Consider the following 17,035-nt stretch of genomic DNA (forward strand, 5'->3'; position numbering starts at 1 on the left):
TTTATAAATTGTTTTTTGTTTTTTATTTTTATTTTATTGCGACAATTTGTAACAGTTGATAGATATCGAACATTCTTCGATATAAAGTTTCTTTGGATATCCGGTGAAGGATAAAAAAGAGTCGATTTAATTCGCCTTAATTTAATAAAAATCTACGCTCCCGTCTTTGCCGAAAATCGATATCGATTAGTCAAAATTTCTGACAGAACGATCCGACGGAATAAAAATCCGCATTGCTTCACAATCTCGGTACCGCTAGGTCGCTTAGTCGAACCCGGAATTGATCCAAGTCGAAATTGCAGCGAATGGCACAGACTGTGCAGTCTCTCGAGATGCGGAACGGCAGAAAAGAGAGTCCCTCGCAGTCTCATCATCTTCATTATCATTCCGGCGCACGTGATCTCGCTCCGCTTCTTCTCCCACACTCTCCTTTCCGCGCGTTTCCTTCCCGGAAATAAATTGCTTCGCTCGGTTCTGCATTGTTTCCTCCTACCTACCGTTTAAATTGATTCAGGGATGATTTTTTAGATTAAACTGATGATTTTTTGTCATCTATATATCTATCGGACAGTCATCCGTATATCGACAGTTTTTTACTTAATTTTTTTATTTAATTTAAATTTTATTATTTCATGTAAAAATATGAAGAGTTTATGTTCAAATTATATCATAATTATATTTTCATATAATTGCATATGTGAAATATTGTGAGAATTTTATTGACCAATATAAATGGATGTTTTTTAAAATTTTATGTAATTTTATTGATGATCTCTTTTTTGTATCACGGTCTTGTGTAAGTTTCATAGAAAATTGTTTAATTTTTTAATAATATTTTAATAATATCAGTACTCTTTAAAATATTTATAAATTATTTGAAAACAGAAAATTTTATGAATTATTTGAAAGCAGATGCAAGTTATTAATCATTAAATTTAAATTTTCAAAGAATTGTTGACACATAAAAAAAGAAAAAATTCAGATTACACATGGATGAGTAATGTCACTTCAGGATTCAAAATGGCTTTTGCAGATGCTTGCTAGAGACTTAGGGGATGCTGACCATGACTGTTTTATCAACTTTGAGCTCAAGGGATTTTCTTTTTATTGCTATACAGATTGAAAATTTCTTCTCCAGAATTAAAATACTTATAATAATGAACGGGGAGTGCTGTAATTTTGTATAAAAAAAACCATAAAAGTTAAAAAATTACAGTTTTTTATCGGCCTCTTGCATCAGCTCATAACAATAGTTATTTAATATAAAAGTTCTGCAGTTTATTTGTGCACAAAATATGGCGCTCCCAATAGAGATGACATGAAAGAATAATACAGAAGAATAATACTTTATTGTGAAGGATTTTTCAATCTGTATATTCAATAAAAAGTAAACCTAATCTAACTTAAAGTCGGTAAAACAGAACTAATGAATAGGATCCCAATCGTGTATTGCAAAAAGTCGATACTGCTCGAGTTTCTATCCGACAGTCGAAATCATCGTTGCAAGCGAATCAGGTGGTGCAACAGCGATATTTATGAATCGGATGCAACTATTCATTTGGTCCACGGATGGAATTGACAAGCGAGCATTAGTAGAGAGGCGTGGATCGTAGGATAGACGTATCCTTGCTCAACGAAAGATAATAGCAGCTCCTAAACCTAAATCCAGACTCGCGTGGCGAACCGGGATTCGTAAAAAGGAGGAGAAGCTAAAAAAAGGGGGATGCTTCTCTCGCGAGAGCGAATATTTCTTCCCCCTTCTTTGCGGGATTCGGCAGGGATCCTGTAAGGATCTCTTGGCGGCGATCCTTAAGTAAATTAATGTCTTCGAAGCGCCTCCTTTTGTTAATAATAGCGCCGCGTCGAGAAAATTGAGATTATTTGAGATTAATTACACGGGGGCCTTTCGCATCAGCTTGTAGCCGTTTATTTCATATTGACAACCCTTTGTTCTCTGTCTATTTTTGCAGAATAAAATACAGCGTGTTGTAGGTATATGATAATAATAATTATTAATTTTATTTGTGTGAAAAAGTTTCACAGGTGAAACTTTGCAACTGGTTTTATATTTTTTTAATACATATATACTGTGGATTATAATTACATCAAATTAATCTTTTAAAAAAACAGCACTTTTAAAATACATAATAATATGATCTGAAATTTAAATCTTGGTCTATAATGTTTAATAAAATTAATTTAGTATCTCGAGGAAAAATGACATTTTATTTAAAGGAATTTTATTAAGAAAATTGTTGAATCGAAAATTCCTTTGAGAGACATAAAGATAGCGTTGAAAAATGTTTTTGTGGTCTCGCGTCTTAAAACATATTTTAATAATTCCGACATTCCTATCCAATAGGGATATTGGTATGTAAATTGAAAATAATACACGCGAGAGTGAAGGGTCTCTCTCGAACATCGATCAAGAATGCTTAAGATGAGCCGGTATTTTTTAACAACCTAAAGCTGAATGGCCGAATAAAGAGCTGGAAATCGAGTTTCTTCAATTTTTTAATATAATGAAAAAAGAAAATCTTTATTACGAAATAGACGTCTTCAAACTTTACAGAAAACAAAGATTTTTTAAAGTTTTGAAAGCAAAAAGGCCGTTCATATATTATTTCGTACTCTTAAATAATTTTATTATAGAATATTTTTATTTTAATTTTATTATAGTATATATATTTATTTTAAAAATCAATTTATTGCGACACAAAATTATATTTATGTTAAATATCGCGATCAACATTCGATGCATCATCACGCATGGATTCATATAACGAAGAAAGACTTTAAGATTCAAGCGAAGAAAGATCGACTGCTTTGTGTACATGCATTCACAAGAATTAGCTGCATCATTGTCCATGCGGACGAACGAAAAAGAAAGAAATATCGACTGAATGTAAATATGATAAAAATTTGCGCGTCATCCAGTTGACGAGGAATGTTCCTCAAGGCGAGATTCTCTCATGCGCGACTTTGCAGAATCATTCTTCGATAAACTGCTTACCGGCGTTAACAATTGTCGTTCTTGCTCCAGCCTTCTCCTATTTCGAGGTCATATAAACACCGCGAGCGGGATTTTATTTATTTAATTTTATGTATTTTATTTATACGTCTGTTAGACGATATTTTTTCCACTATCGTAACTCGAGCTTGAAGACTCGATAATATCGTTTTAATGAGAAGAACATTATATATCGATAGGAAGATCAGCTGATCGATGTTTATGATGTCTGTTGACAAGTCACGTAAAACGAATTTTAATTTTAATTATTCTTTTGTACACACGTGCAAAAATAATTAAAAACAACAAACCGTTTCACACACATAACATCTAGTATAAATAAAAATCCTAAAATATATATGTATATAAATAACAGAGGACAAGAAAATTTAGTAATATACCGCTTCGAGCTTCTTCAGCGATTACTTATTTAAATTCGATCGACATTAAATCACATATTCTTATTTATTTACGAGGTAAGACATTATTTTGCGCAAGTTTTATTTTTTCGCGTCTTTTTCTTCTCAGATATGCAATGTTTAACAATAATATTCTGTTGCTGAATATTTTATGATATTTTTTAAAGAAACTTTTAGAATCGAAGAAATGAGTGAAATTTCTAATACGAAAGTACACACGTTTTTTTGCATGCTGGCACACAGTTGCCTCGCTTCTTCAGGCTTATCTCTCCCTCAATGCAATGTAATTAGACCACCTGTAGTGAGATACGTCGCGTGCGTGATACATTCCATTCCTTCTTCTTCGTTTTTCTTTCCCTCCTTGTTTTCCTCCGTCGCGACTTAGCGTTATAACACAACTGCGCGACTCGCCCCGACTCAATTTGTATATGAATGAGCACGTATTATATATCTACACGATGTTGGAGGGAAAAAAAAGAAGAAACCTAGCCATTAAGACCACCTGGTGCAGGGACCGCCAGAAATATCATCATGCGGAAGCGCGTGAAAACACGTGGATTCGTTCTTTTCATGGCTGAGAAATAAAGAAGGCAATTTTAATTCTGAAATAAAAACATTAAAATAATATTGTTTAATTATAAACTCAATAATGTATAAAATTGTTATAAATTATTATAATCCTAGGTTTTTATGATTATATTAAATTTTATATGCGATATTAATAATTATAATAATTATGTATATTATTTAATAGAGGAAGAGAGATAATGATTAGAGAGGATATATAAGAAAGTAAGGAAGAATAGAGAATAGATAAATTAATATATATATAGATAGATAGAGAGTATAGATAAGTGAAAAAGTAGATATAATGAATAGTAATATACATATATTTAATTATTAATATATTAAAATATTAATATTATTTAATATATTGATATATTAAATAATTATTAAATAATATATTGATATACTAAATAATATATATTAAAAATATATATTAAAATATATATTAAATTTTAATATATTTGTCTTATAAATGATACCTTTCTGTTTCAAGGTTTCACTGGCACGCAATGCGAAATCGACATAGACGAATGCGCGGCCAGGCCGTGCTTGAACGGGGGCGTCTGCAGCGACCTTATCAACTCGTTCAAATGCAGATGCGCCGACGGATTCGCCGGGTCACACTGTCAGATCAACATCGACGACTGCGCTTCCTCGCCATGCAAGAACGGCGGTACCTGCCAGGACGGCATAGCGAGATACACATGCGAATGTCCGCCCGGTTTCACCGGGGCGTCCTGCGAAACCAACATCAACGACTGCGCGTCGAATCCCTGTCACAGCGGAACCTGCATCGATGGCGAGAACAGTTTCGTCTGCAATTGCTTTCCGGGATTCACCGGGAAGCTCTGTCAAACGCAAATAGACGAATGCGAGAGCAATCCGTGTCAGTTCGGCGGCAGATGCGAAGACCGCATCAACGGCTATCAGTGTATCTGCCGACCAGGTACGTCTGGCATCAACTGCGAGGTCAACGTCAACGAGTGCTACAGCAATCCGTGCAGGAACGGCGCCAGATGCATCGATGGTATCAACAGGTAAATAATTATGTATAAAAAAATATAATAATTTTAAAGGTTCTTTTCAAGAATGTAAAGAAAATTTATTCATATATATAAAAGATTTTTTTAAATATTATATATGTATATATGTACATATAAAAGTATTTTCGCAATTTTATATGTATATTAAATTTTGGGAATGAGTCTAATTATAAAAAATTATACATATTTCTTTATAGTTTTTTCTATTAAAAAATATATGTACAATTATACAAGATGTTTCCAAATAAGTGCGAAAAATTTTAGGAGATAATTCTTTGTCGAAAATTAAGAAGAATTTTAAACATACATTCCCTGACTTCTTCAAAAAGGGATGTGGAAATTAGTTTTATTTTTTATCTTGAAAACTATCGATTTTACGAACAAAATAAAACAAACAAAAAATTTCTAAAGCAATCGAGCTTTCTAATGCATATTTTTAAATGATCACATTCCGGTCAGTTAAAGAGTTCTAATAAAAAATTAAATAGGGGTTGTTAAATTCATTCCTTTATAAGAATATGAGAAGATTTAAAAAAATATTAATATTTTTTTCCTAATAAAAAATATTTACCAAATTTCATTTTTTTTTTTGTAGTTTGTCCAATATTTGAGAAAAATAATTCTCATATCCCTTTTTGTTTATATGAAAAATCTCCCTCAATTTTCGACAAAGAATTCTCAAAGTTTTTCACGCTTATTTAAAAACACCCTGTATATAAAAATATATAAATGGACACATTAATATAAATTTTGTCGATAAATTGTTTTGAAAAAATTCATCAAATTTTTATATGAAAAACTCAAGGTGAAAAAATTATTATTGTAAAAGTGGAGCGCATTTTTGATAAGTATAACATAAGTAAGGCGAATTTAATGAAAAAAAAAACTCGTTTTTCAGATACTCCTGCGAATGCGAGCCCGGTTTCACCGGCCAGCACTGCGAGACTGACATAAACGAGTGTGCGAGTAGCCCGTGCGCGAACGGGGGCCGCTGCATCGACGTGATAAACGGCTTCCGATGCGAGTGCCCGCGCGGCTACTACGACGCCAGGTGTCTGAGCGACGTGGACGAGTGCGCGAGCTCGCCCTGCCTGAATGGCGGCACTTGCGAGGACGGGGTGAACCAGTTCCTCTGTCACTGCCTGCCCGGTTACGGCGGCAAGAGATGCGAGGCGGACATCGATGAATGCGGCTCGAATCCCTGTCAGCACGGCGGCACGTGCAACGACCACCTCAATGGCTACAGCTGCAAGTGCCTACCTGGCTACGCCGGGACCAACTGTGAGACCAACATCGACGACTGCGCCAACAATCCCTGTCAGAACGGCGGATCCTGCATCGACCTTGTCAACGATTACAAATGCGTCTGTGAGCTGCCGCACACCGGCAGGAATTGCGAGGACAAGCTGGACCCTTGCTCGCCGAACAAGTACGATTCTCTGTTCCGAAAATTTATTTGCGCGAAACGTTGATTAGAGATATGTATTTGCCTACTGTGAAACTGTAAAGTTGATATTGTTGTTTGTTATGTGCGATTGCGCAAGCTGTTGTATTAATCAGAATCGAAGTGTTTTAGAATGTGGTTTATTCAAATCTGGAAGAAAATCGATTTTCGAAATTAGACGGAATTTTAAAATTAGATTCTGATCGAAAAACTTTAATATTAAAAAAATAAACAAGCTATGAAAAAAATCGATTGTCAAAATTAGATTCTGATATTCAAGAACTTCAATATTTTTCAAAAAACAAACCAGTCTTGGAAAGAGGCCGATTTTCGAAATTAGACGATATTGAAAAATTTCAATATATTACTGAAAAGAAGAAACAAGGACTTTTTTACAATTTATTGAATATAATACAAAATGCAATTATTACAGCCTGCAACTCACTTGCGCAAAATCATTCTTACACTTCAACCGATTCTCCATAGCATTGTGATTCTACTACATAATAGCTCTCGCTTTTTTTTCCAACGAAGCTTCGTTTGACAAAACGCTCTATAGACACACAATAACGACTTTGTAATCGCGTTGCTGCGTCATTTCCAGATGTCTCCACGGAGCGAAGTGCTCGCCGTCGTCGAACTTCCTCGACTTCGCGTGCACATGCACGGTCGGTTACACGGGCAGGCTCTGCGACGAGGACGTCGACGAATGCGTGATGACATCTCCGTGCAGAAACGGTGCCACTTGCCGGAACACCAACGGCTCTTACCACTGCGTGTGCGCGAAGGGCTACGAGGGCCGTGATTGCATCATCAATACCGATGACTGTGCATCATGTGAGTACCGGCTGTTCTTTACGAGTTTCGCTACAGATGCAGATCCGCCTTTGCGCTCCCATTCGAGAGAGCCTTAATGCGAATCCGCGGAGAGAGCGTCATCTGTCTTAAATTAAACGCGCTTCTTCACCTTCCTTTTGTTCCTTCTCAAACAAACCATTCAAGAACATTGTTCTCTCGTTCACAGTTCCCTGTCAAAACGGCGGCACCTGCCTGGACGGCATCGGCGATTACACGTGCCTCTGCGTGGACGGCTTCAGCGGCAAGCACTGCGAGATCGACATCGACGAGTGTCTGTCGCAACCCTGTCAGAACGGAGCGATCTGCAAGGAGTACGTCAACTCCTACACGTGCCAGTGCCGGCGCGGCTTCTCCGGCATCAATTGCCAGACCAACGACGAGGACTGCACCGACAGTAGCTGCATGAACGGCGGTACATGCATCGACGGCATCAACAACTATACTTGCGTCTGTAAGCACGGCTACACCGGATCCAACTGTCAGTACCGGATCAACGAGTGCGACAGCTCGCCCTGTCAGAATGGCGCCACCTGTCACGACCACGTGCAGTATTACTCGTGTCACTGCCCGTACGGCTACACCGGGACGCACTGCGACACCTACGTGGACTGGTGCGCCGATAATCCCTGCGAGAATCAGGCGACCTGCGTGCAGACGAAGAACAAATATCACTGCAACTGCTCCCCAGGATGGACCGGCAAGGTTTGCGACGTCGAGATGGTCTCGTGCAAGGACGCGGCGATACGGAAGAACGTGCCGGAGAAGAGTCTCTGCAACAACGGCACCTGCGAGGACATAGGCAACAGTCATCGTTGCCACTGTCTGGAGGGTTACACCGGCTCTTACTGCCAGGAGGAGATCGACGAGTGCGACTCGGCGCCCTGTCAGAACGGAGCAACCTGCAAGGACCTCGTCGGCTCGTATCAGTGCCAGTGCACGAAGGGCTTCCAGGGTCAGAACTGCGAGCTGAACGTTGACGACTGTCAGCCGAATCCCTGCCAGAATGGCGGCACCTGTCACGATCAGGTGAACACCTTCGGCTGTTCCTGCCCGCCCGGCACTCTCGGCTTCATCTGCGAGATCAACGTCGACGACTGCACGTCAGGCGCCTGTCACAACAACGGCACGTGCACCGACAAGGTCGGCGGCTTCGAGTGCAAGTGCCCGCCCGGTTTCGTCGGGCCGAGATGCGAGGGCGATATCAACGAGTGCCTGTCGAATCCATGCACCACCTCCGGCACCCAGGACTGCGTCCAGCTGATCAACAACTATCACTGCAACTGCAAGCCCGGTTACATGGGTCGTCACTGCGAGGTCAAGGTCAACTTCTGCGACAGCTCGCCTTGTCAGAACGGCGGTGTGTGCACGGCCAAGCAGGACAGACACGCGTGTACGTGTCCTCCCGATTATCACGGTACCAATTGCGAGTTTGCCGGATCCTATTGCGACCAGGAACCCTGTCAAAACGGCGGCACGTGTCGCGCGACCGAGACTGGTTTTCGGTGCTATTGTACCCCGGGCACGATGGGGACGCACTGCGAATTCGACGGCCGGGACGAATGCAAGAGTAACCCGTGTCAGCAGGACGCCCCTTGCGTCAACAAGATCGACGACTACGCCTGCGACTGTCCGCCGAAGTGGTTCGGCAAGAACTGCGAGATCTACAGTCCGAATTATCCCGGTGGGGTGTTCGGCAGCAGGTCCAACGTCAACGTGCCGAAGATCGTGGACGCGTACGATTACAATACCGAACGCGAGCGGAGGAAGTGTACGGAGAACCGCTGCAAGCAGAAGGCCAGGAATAATGTCTGCGACGAGGAGTGCAACACCCACGCGTGCAACTTCGACGGAGAGGATTGCTCGCTCGGGATCAATCCCTGGCGCAATTGCTCCGCGCCCATCAGATGCTGGGACGTATTCATGAACGGCGTCTGCGACGAGGTCTGCAACAATGCCCAGTGTCTCTTCGACGGTAGAGACTGCGGGCCAAAGGTCGCTCCTTGCAAGTGAGTATTTAGAACAGACTCTTCATTCATCAGCGTATTCCTAGATCTCTGTCTTCTATATGGAACTTTATTATGTACTTATATATTTATTGCATTTTTACTTACTACCTTCTTTGCTCTTTACAGTCCGGTTTACGACGCCTACTGCAAGAAACATTACGCGAACGGCCATTGCGATTACGGCTGCAACAACGAAGAGTGTAACTGGGATGGCCTGGACTGTGACAGGGAACCACCGTCGTTGGCGAAAGGTGCCATGTCTTTTATGCTGAGGATGGACGCAGACACCCTCCGCAAGAATATCGTGTCCTTCTTACGGGAAATCGGGAATCAACTGAGAACGACGACACGCGTGAAGTATGACGAACTGGGCCAAGCTATGATATACCCTGTGAGCAGTGACAGGGAAGTCGATATGCAAGCCATCGCCAAAATCTTCGGCCGGTCGGCAATGATGTTGGAAACGTTTTCTGGAAAGGGCGTAATCATCTTTTTGGAGCTCGATAACCGTAAATGCTTTCCGACTGCCGCCACTCTCAATACTTCCCAACGGGAAGTCACAGGATGCTTCCCATCGGCCAACGAGGCGGCCGATTTCCTGGCCGCCACTGCGTCGAAGCACACCCTGCTGGGAAACTTCCCCATTGAGCAGGTACGCGGTGTAGTGATGCCCCAGAGTCCGGCGTATTCCGACAGCGCGACCAATTACAAATACGTCTTCATCGGGGTGGTTATCGTGGTACTGGCCGCGTTGCTGATGGGCGTGCTGGTGACCGCGCAGCGGAAACGCGCCGTGGGAGTCACCTGGTTCCCCGAGGGCTTCCTGAGGACCAACAGTGGCAGCGGTCAACGGCGCCGCTCGCGTCGACGCGGTCCGGACGGCCAGGAGATGCGGAATCTCAACAAGCAGCCGTCGGTGAACTGCATGGACCTGGACGTGGTGAGCGGTCGGGTCCAGTCCCAGTGGTCCGACGACGAGTCGGATTTGCCGCCGTCGAAGCGGATGCGCGCGATCGAACCGGGTTACGCCAGCGATCACACCGCCATCACCGACTACGAAGAGACCGAGCCGCGCATGTGGACGCAACAGCATCTGGACGCGGCGGAGATCTGTCGGCCGGACGCGGCTGGCGTCCTGACACCTCCCAGTTTGGAACACGGCCAGGACGTGAACGCGCGCGGCCCGTGCGGCATGACGCCGCTGATGGTGGCGGCGATGCGTGGCGGCGGCTTGGACACCGGCGAAGAGGAGGACGAGAGCGACGGTGCCGCGGCGAAGATCGCCGACCTGGTCGCTCAGGGCGCGGACCTGAACGCGAAGACCACGGACAAGAGCGGCGAGACGTCGCTGCACCTGGCAGCGCGTTACGCCAGGTCGGACGCGACCAAGAGACTCCTGGACGCCGGTGCCGACGCGAATTCCCAGGACAACACCGGACGTACTCCGCTGCATTCGTCGGTCGCGGCCGACGCCATGGGCGTTTTCCAAATTCTCTTGCGCAATCGGGCGACGAATCTGAACGCGCGCATGCACGACGGGACGACGCCACTGATACTGGCAGCTCGTCTGGCTACCGAGCGCATGGTTGAGGATCTCATCAACGCCGACGCGGATATCAACGCCGCGGATAACAGCGGCAAGACCGCGCTGCACTGGGCGGCCGCGGTGAATAACGTCGACGCCGTGAATATACTGTTGGTGCACGGCGCGAACAGAGACGCCCAGGACGACAAGGACGAGACCCCGTTGTTCCTCGCCGCACGCGAGGGCAGCTTCGAGGCGTGCAAAGCCCTCTTGGACACGTTCGCCAACCGGGAGATCACCGATCACATGGACCGACTGCCGCGTGACGTCGCCAGCGAGAGACTGCATCACGATATCGTCAGACTACTCGACGAACACGTGCCCAGGTCGCCGCAGATGGTTACGGTCATTCCGAATGGTCCTCTCATGGGTAAGCGTCTTTGTTCTCCACCTCTGTTTTATATTTACTTATACAGGGTGTCTCATTTTAATCGATCACTATCAAAAAAACTGATTTGTTCCTAAAGAACGCTTTTCAAGGTTGTTTGAAGATCATTTATGTCATTTTATCAATTGAACGACTATATATTTGTTGGCATCAAACTTTTGTTCGAAGCATTTTATTGTACAATGAGAAATAAAATTTTGGAGGGTGATCGATTGAAATGGGCTTTTCTGTACGTAACGTCGCATGTAACGTAACTCTGATTTTTCTTCGCAGGCTCCCCGAATCATCCTCAATTAATCACGCATCCCACGGTGATCGGTTCGGCGCCGAAGCAGAGCAAGTCGAAGAAGCGGCCGAAGGCGGGCGGAGTGGGCAACCCAAACAGCCCGGAGTCGGAAGGCGGCGCGGTGATGGTGAGACGAAAGCCATCGGTGAAGAAGCCGCCGGCGAAACGTGGCGCCCAGCCGCCGCACCAGGAGATCCCGCAAGGAGCCGAGGGCGCAGACGGCAACCTGCCGACGAGTCCGTACGACAGCGCGAGTCTGTACAGTAACGCGTTACCCCTGGTGGCGCATACCACGACGGCGAAGCAACCACCGCCTTACGAGGACTGCATCAAGGGCCAGTCGATGCAGGGTCTGCAGCAACTCGGCCTGGACACCTTCAATTACGGGCTGCCGTTTCACGACCAGCTCCTAGCGCCGCATCAGCGGCAGCAACAGGGTATGGTGAACACCTTGTCGCCCCCGTACAGCAACCAATCGCCTCCACATTCGGTGCAGTCCAACATGACTCTCTCCCCGCAAGCCAGCTACATGGGCTCGCCCTCGCCGGCGAAGAGTCGGCCGTCGTTACCCACCTCACCCACCCATATCGCCGCGATGAGGCAGGCGACGCATCAGAAGCACGGCAGCATGCCGCCGGTGGGCTTCGATTTCGACACTTTGCCCTACGCGAGTCAGGCGCAGCAGCAGCAGCAACAGCAGCAGCAGCAGCAACAACAACAGCAACAGCAGATGCAGCAGACGCAGCAACAGGTCCAGCAGCAGTCTCAGCAGCCGCAGCAGCAGCAGCAACTCTACTACTTGACGCCGCCGTCCCATCATTCCGGACCCGATGTCACGCCCCAGCATCTCATGCAGGCCCCGGAGAGCTTTCCCACGCCGTCACCGGACAGTCCGGGTCACTGGTCCTCCAGCTCGCCGCACTCCAACAGCGACTGGTCCGAGTGCATAGCCTCGCCCACGAACGCCTACGGCGCCGGCGGCGGCGCTCACCAAAGCAACAAGGGCTCCGAGGCGATCTACATATGAGACTGGTGTAACGGTGCTCTCCTCCTCGCGCGAGCGAATGGTGGGAGAGGGACGAGAAGAGATTAGGTATACGAACTGTGATTATCAGCTCGTCGAATTTCGAGCGTCTCTCTATATACAAGTGTCGAGACATGGACGACCGATAAGATACATTGATAAGGACTCTTTTTTTTCTAGGGCCGTAATTAAATTATAGTGGCAAGAAGGTATTTTTTTCTTCATGTTCGTTTGTGTTTCTGTGAAGAGCTACCACGACGCTCGCGCCACAATTAATTATTATTATTATTATTATTATTATTGTATGTATATTGATACGTATCAATGCTAAGTTGAATGAAAGATCGTTTGTTAACGATTATTATCAATGCTGTGCTTATTAAATGATTCTAAAATTAGATAAAGATGAGATAAAAGTAATTCATCTTAGGTAAAATGATGAATTTTGTTTTAAATATATCTAGATAAAGTTATATAGCGATTCATCTAGATAAATTGCAGAAAATATTTCTTTTTAAGACTGTTTATGTAAACACAGCTATGAAACATTTTAATTATAAAAGAGATATAAAAATTTCATATTTTATATATATTCATATTTTTAGTTTATAAGTTTTTACTGCCCAAGTTCTACTACTTAAATATTTTTATATGTTATGCTCTAAACCGACCATTATGTGAACGTTATTTTAGACAATTTAGCAAAGATAATACTTTTTTAGATAATGCAAATTTTTATTATTTTATTTTATATAAAAATAATATAACGCTATAATTTCATCTAGGTGATTATCTATTTAATTATATTTAGATAACAACAAGCACTGATTATTAATCTGATTCTTGAATATATGTCTTGCTCAACATTGATGCGTATAAATATATAGATAAATGTATGTATGTAATTGCATATATATATGTATATGAGGAGGAGGGGAAACAGGATTTTAAACGATCAGAGATATTATAAGACATACTCAAATTGCAAAAAAAAAACCGATTGTGCCTCTCTAATACGACGCGACATTTAGGAAAATTTATAAAAAATAGCCGATATATTTTTGATATCTGTCGATTTTTATATTCATCGCGTCATATATACACAGCTCAATGAATGATGAACAGTGCCTTCGACTTGCCAGTGTGAAGATATCCCCGATGGACAATAATAATTTATAAGGGAGGAACGAGACCTTGCTACTCTACGCACAATAATTGTATATATACTATGTAATAGATTTATCGTTCGCCGCTGTGTCTGTTATTCCACGGAGAGGTATATTTTATTTTTAGTACCTAATGCATCAGGTGCACATCTTGTACACTTGAAAAAATTGAATTGAACCTATCTTTGTTTATTATATATGATATATACAGATTGTTGTTAAGTACAAAAACTTTAGATGATTCTTTGTCAATTGAAAATTGAGAGGGGTTTTTCATTTAAACATACATATAGTATCCTATATCTCTCCTCAAGGAGTTACACTCCTTCAAAAAAAGAGATTGGATTGGGAAAATTGGGTTATTTATATTTATTTTTTTTGTAAACTGTTAACTTTACGTAAAACATAAAATAAGTAAACAAATTTATAAAGGAATTAAGCTTTCTGACGGGTATTTTTAGATGATCACATTCCGATCTGTTAAAAAGTTCTAATAAAAAATTGAATTGTAGTTCTTAATTTCATTCTCTTATAACGATACAAGAAGATTATTTAACAAATATATAAAAAAGTTAAAAATCTAATTTTTACTTTCTTTTTTAAAGTAGTATAACTCTTCAGAGAAGGATATAAATATATATTTATATGAAAAACCCTGCTTAACTTTCGACAAAGAATCATCTCCTAAAATTTTTCACACTTAGAAACATCCCCTATATATTTTTTTTTTTTTGATAGCTCAATTTTTTTGGACTCTGAACGATAGGCTTATCCACTATAATATGACGTATATAAAAAGAATTTGTGCCTTCGAATTTCGTAGAGTACAAGACACGCGGGTCTCTTTTTTTATAGATGAATCTATTATTAAATTATATTAGAGAAGAAACGCAGCGTTTCCAAATGGCCTCTAAACGAATCGAATGTTTATGACGACTGGTCGATATATATATATTAGAGATACCAGTTCCCTTTTTTATTTTTATTATCGGCGACACCCATGTAATATGTAACGTAATGTAATATGTAAGACGAAGAGACGACGACGGGACATCTCCAATAACGTGTACGGTCGACGGGAGCTTCAGAGAATTCGTCCTTCGCAGCTCGCATCGTTCCATACATAGACATTCCATGGCGCGCCAACACTTCTTCCTTCCCTTATCCCTCTCCCTCATTATATTATGTCCGTCGGAAAATCATTTTATCATTAATAAAGTAGAGTAAATCGTTAACGTTAATCTTTAAGTGTGTATCGATCGCCTTTAATTAAGTACTCGGCGCGGAGCGGTAGGACAGTTCTCTGGTCTCTTCTCTGCTAAAGCCAAAATCCTTTTTTTTTTTTTTTTTTTTTTTTTAAGTAATAGTAAACAATCATGACGCGTACAGAATAATCCCAAGTAGCAAATTGACGTCATTAAACGTTAAAAAGACACCGTTTAACGTCAAACGACGTCATAGACATCAAAATGACGTACACTTGCTACCTGAGATGATATACGTAATGATGAGTAATAATGACGTAATGATCACTTGTAGAAATTGTTTGCGAATGTGTGAAAAAAAGGAAAGAATTTATGTGTGCATATGTATGTATGAGTGAGAGAGAAGAGAATTAATTATTATTGCGGGATGAAGAAAGTTCGTGCGCGCACTTTTGCAATAATATCATCGGTATAATTTGTTTGTAGAATCGTGTCGAATTCCTTTATCAGTTTTAATCTTGTATTGAAAGATGACAAATGTAAAATGTAAATACTCCTCTTCATCTTCTATCAGCTCGTATCTTTTACTACTGTACTTGTTCAAGTACTTTTTTATATATTATATATATAATTGTCTTTTCTCTCCTGAATTTTTGTACAAATACACCCTCGTTTTTACATATTTTTTATATATATATTTCGTAAGTTTATATATATATATATATATTATTGCTACATTTTATATGTATTGTATTATATCTTACTTTTGTAAGATGTATACCGCATACGATAATCACACGTCTCTTTTTCATTATATTATTATTACATAATTGTATTGTATGTCATATGTAATTTACTGTTACGTCAAGGATCACATATGTATGTGTGATGCATGTGAGATGCACTTGATGCAATTTTAGATTACATATAGCGGTGTGAGACACGAAGCTTTTCTTTTTTATCATGATCAGGAAACTTCACAGATCCCACGTGATTTCAGCGTCTGTTTTCTCTACTAATGTATTTTTTTATAAGAAAAGAGAATATCTTTTTTTTACTCCCATTATTTAAAAGAAATTATTATACACATATCTCTTTATAACTGCCCATACATATCATCAAAACCATACAGAGTCTGCTGAATAATAATGAATAAGTGCATAAGATGTACGCATACAAGAGAAAAGAGTATATAAGTATTTTATAAGAAGTCTATATATACACATATATTTTTGTAACTATTCTCTCGTAATATACTCTGTCACAATTAAGCGAACCAATTATACACAAATGTGACTAAAAGTACAACTTTGTAAAGCGTGTAATGAAATCCAGAAGTAAGAATGAAGATCTGTAATCGATTCTCGTTTGTAAAAATAAGGAAAGAAAGATAAGCAATACATAATAGATATTATACGTAACAATGTAAAGTGTTGGGCAATTTTTTATCATGTGTTTGAAATTTAACGAAAACTGCTCTCTGCTGCACCATATCATTCTCTGTGTTAAAATACAAGCGGTATAGTTCTAGGCATTATGATATAATAATAATAATATTAATAATAATAATTATTTACGATGTAAGTTAAGCAACACACCGATTATTTTTCAAATAGAGATCTTGTTATTCCTTGTAATCTGTAAAAAGTACTGAATTTTATTAGCATTAATTATTCGCAATAAGCGATGAATTATAAGGATTTGTTTGGTCCTATTATATCCTAGCCCCGCGCTATCCGCTCCCATATTTTTATAAATAAGTTATGTCTTTTAAACAGATGTAATAAAATAAAGATAATCTAACATCCATATAATACAACAGTTTTTTCTGTTTTCATACCTTATCTGTAGTTTTATATTTTATAATACAAGTTCTATTGCGTATTATTATATTTGTATTTCATATATCAAGACTTTTAAATTAATAATATTATAATAATTATTGATATTTATAATGTAACGCAGTATTATAATTTTTAAGCCTTCTAATAAAATTTAATCGCATTATTTTAAATATTATAATTTTATATTACT

The 17,035-nt window shown here is 40.7% G+C and overlaps 1 protein-coding gene across 3 annotated transcripts in view; it reads left to right on the forward strand.

The window, feature by feature from the left end:
- The window catches only part of N (neurogenic locus Notch protein), a 358,480-nt gene extending 345,294 nt beyond the window's left edge, over window positions 1–13,186 (forward strand). For 2 of the 3 annotated variants that reach the window (XM_085486314.1, XM_085486315.1), the window contains 6 exons: window positions 4,490–5,033; window positions 5,938–6,468; window positions 7,088–7,320; window positions 7,508–9,347; window positions 9,474–11,302; window positions 11,594–13,186. In XM_085486314.1, the coding sequence (XP_085342440.1) occupies window positions 4,490–5,033; window positions 5,938–6,468; window positions 7,088–7,320; window positions 7,508–9,347; window positions 9,474–11,302; window positions 11,594–12,633 (6,017 nt within the window). In that variant the 3' untranslated portion in view covers window positions 12,634–13,186. The remainder of the gene's footprint in view (window positions 1–4,489; window positions 5,034–5,937; window positions 6,469–7,087; window positions 7,321–7,507; window positions 9,348–9,473; window positions 11,303–11,593) is intronic. The other variant, XR_014925512.1, reaches the window with a different exon arrangement.
- Window positions 13,187–17,035: the final 3,849 nt, after the last annotated feature.

Source organism: Nylanderia fulva, unplaced genomic scaffold (genome assembly GCF_048542155.1).
Source record: "Nylanderia fulva isolate GAGA-0341 unplaced genomic scaffold, ASM4854215v1 Scaffold42, whole genome shotgun sequence".
In the NCBI taxonomy this organism is placed as follows: Eukaryota; Metazoa; Arthropoda; class Insecta; order Hymenoptera; family Formicidae; genus Nylanderia; species Nylanderia fulva.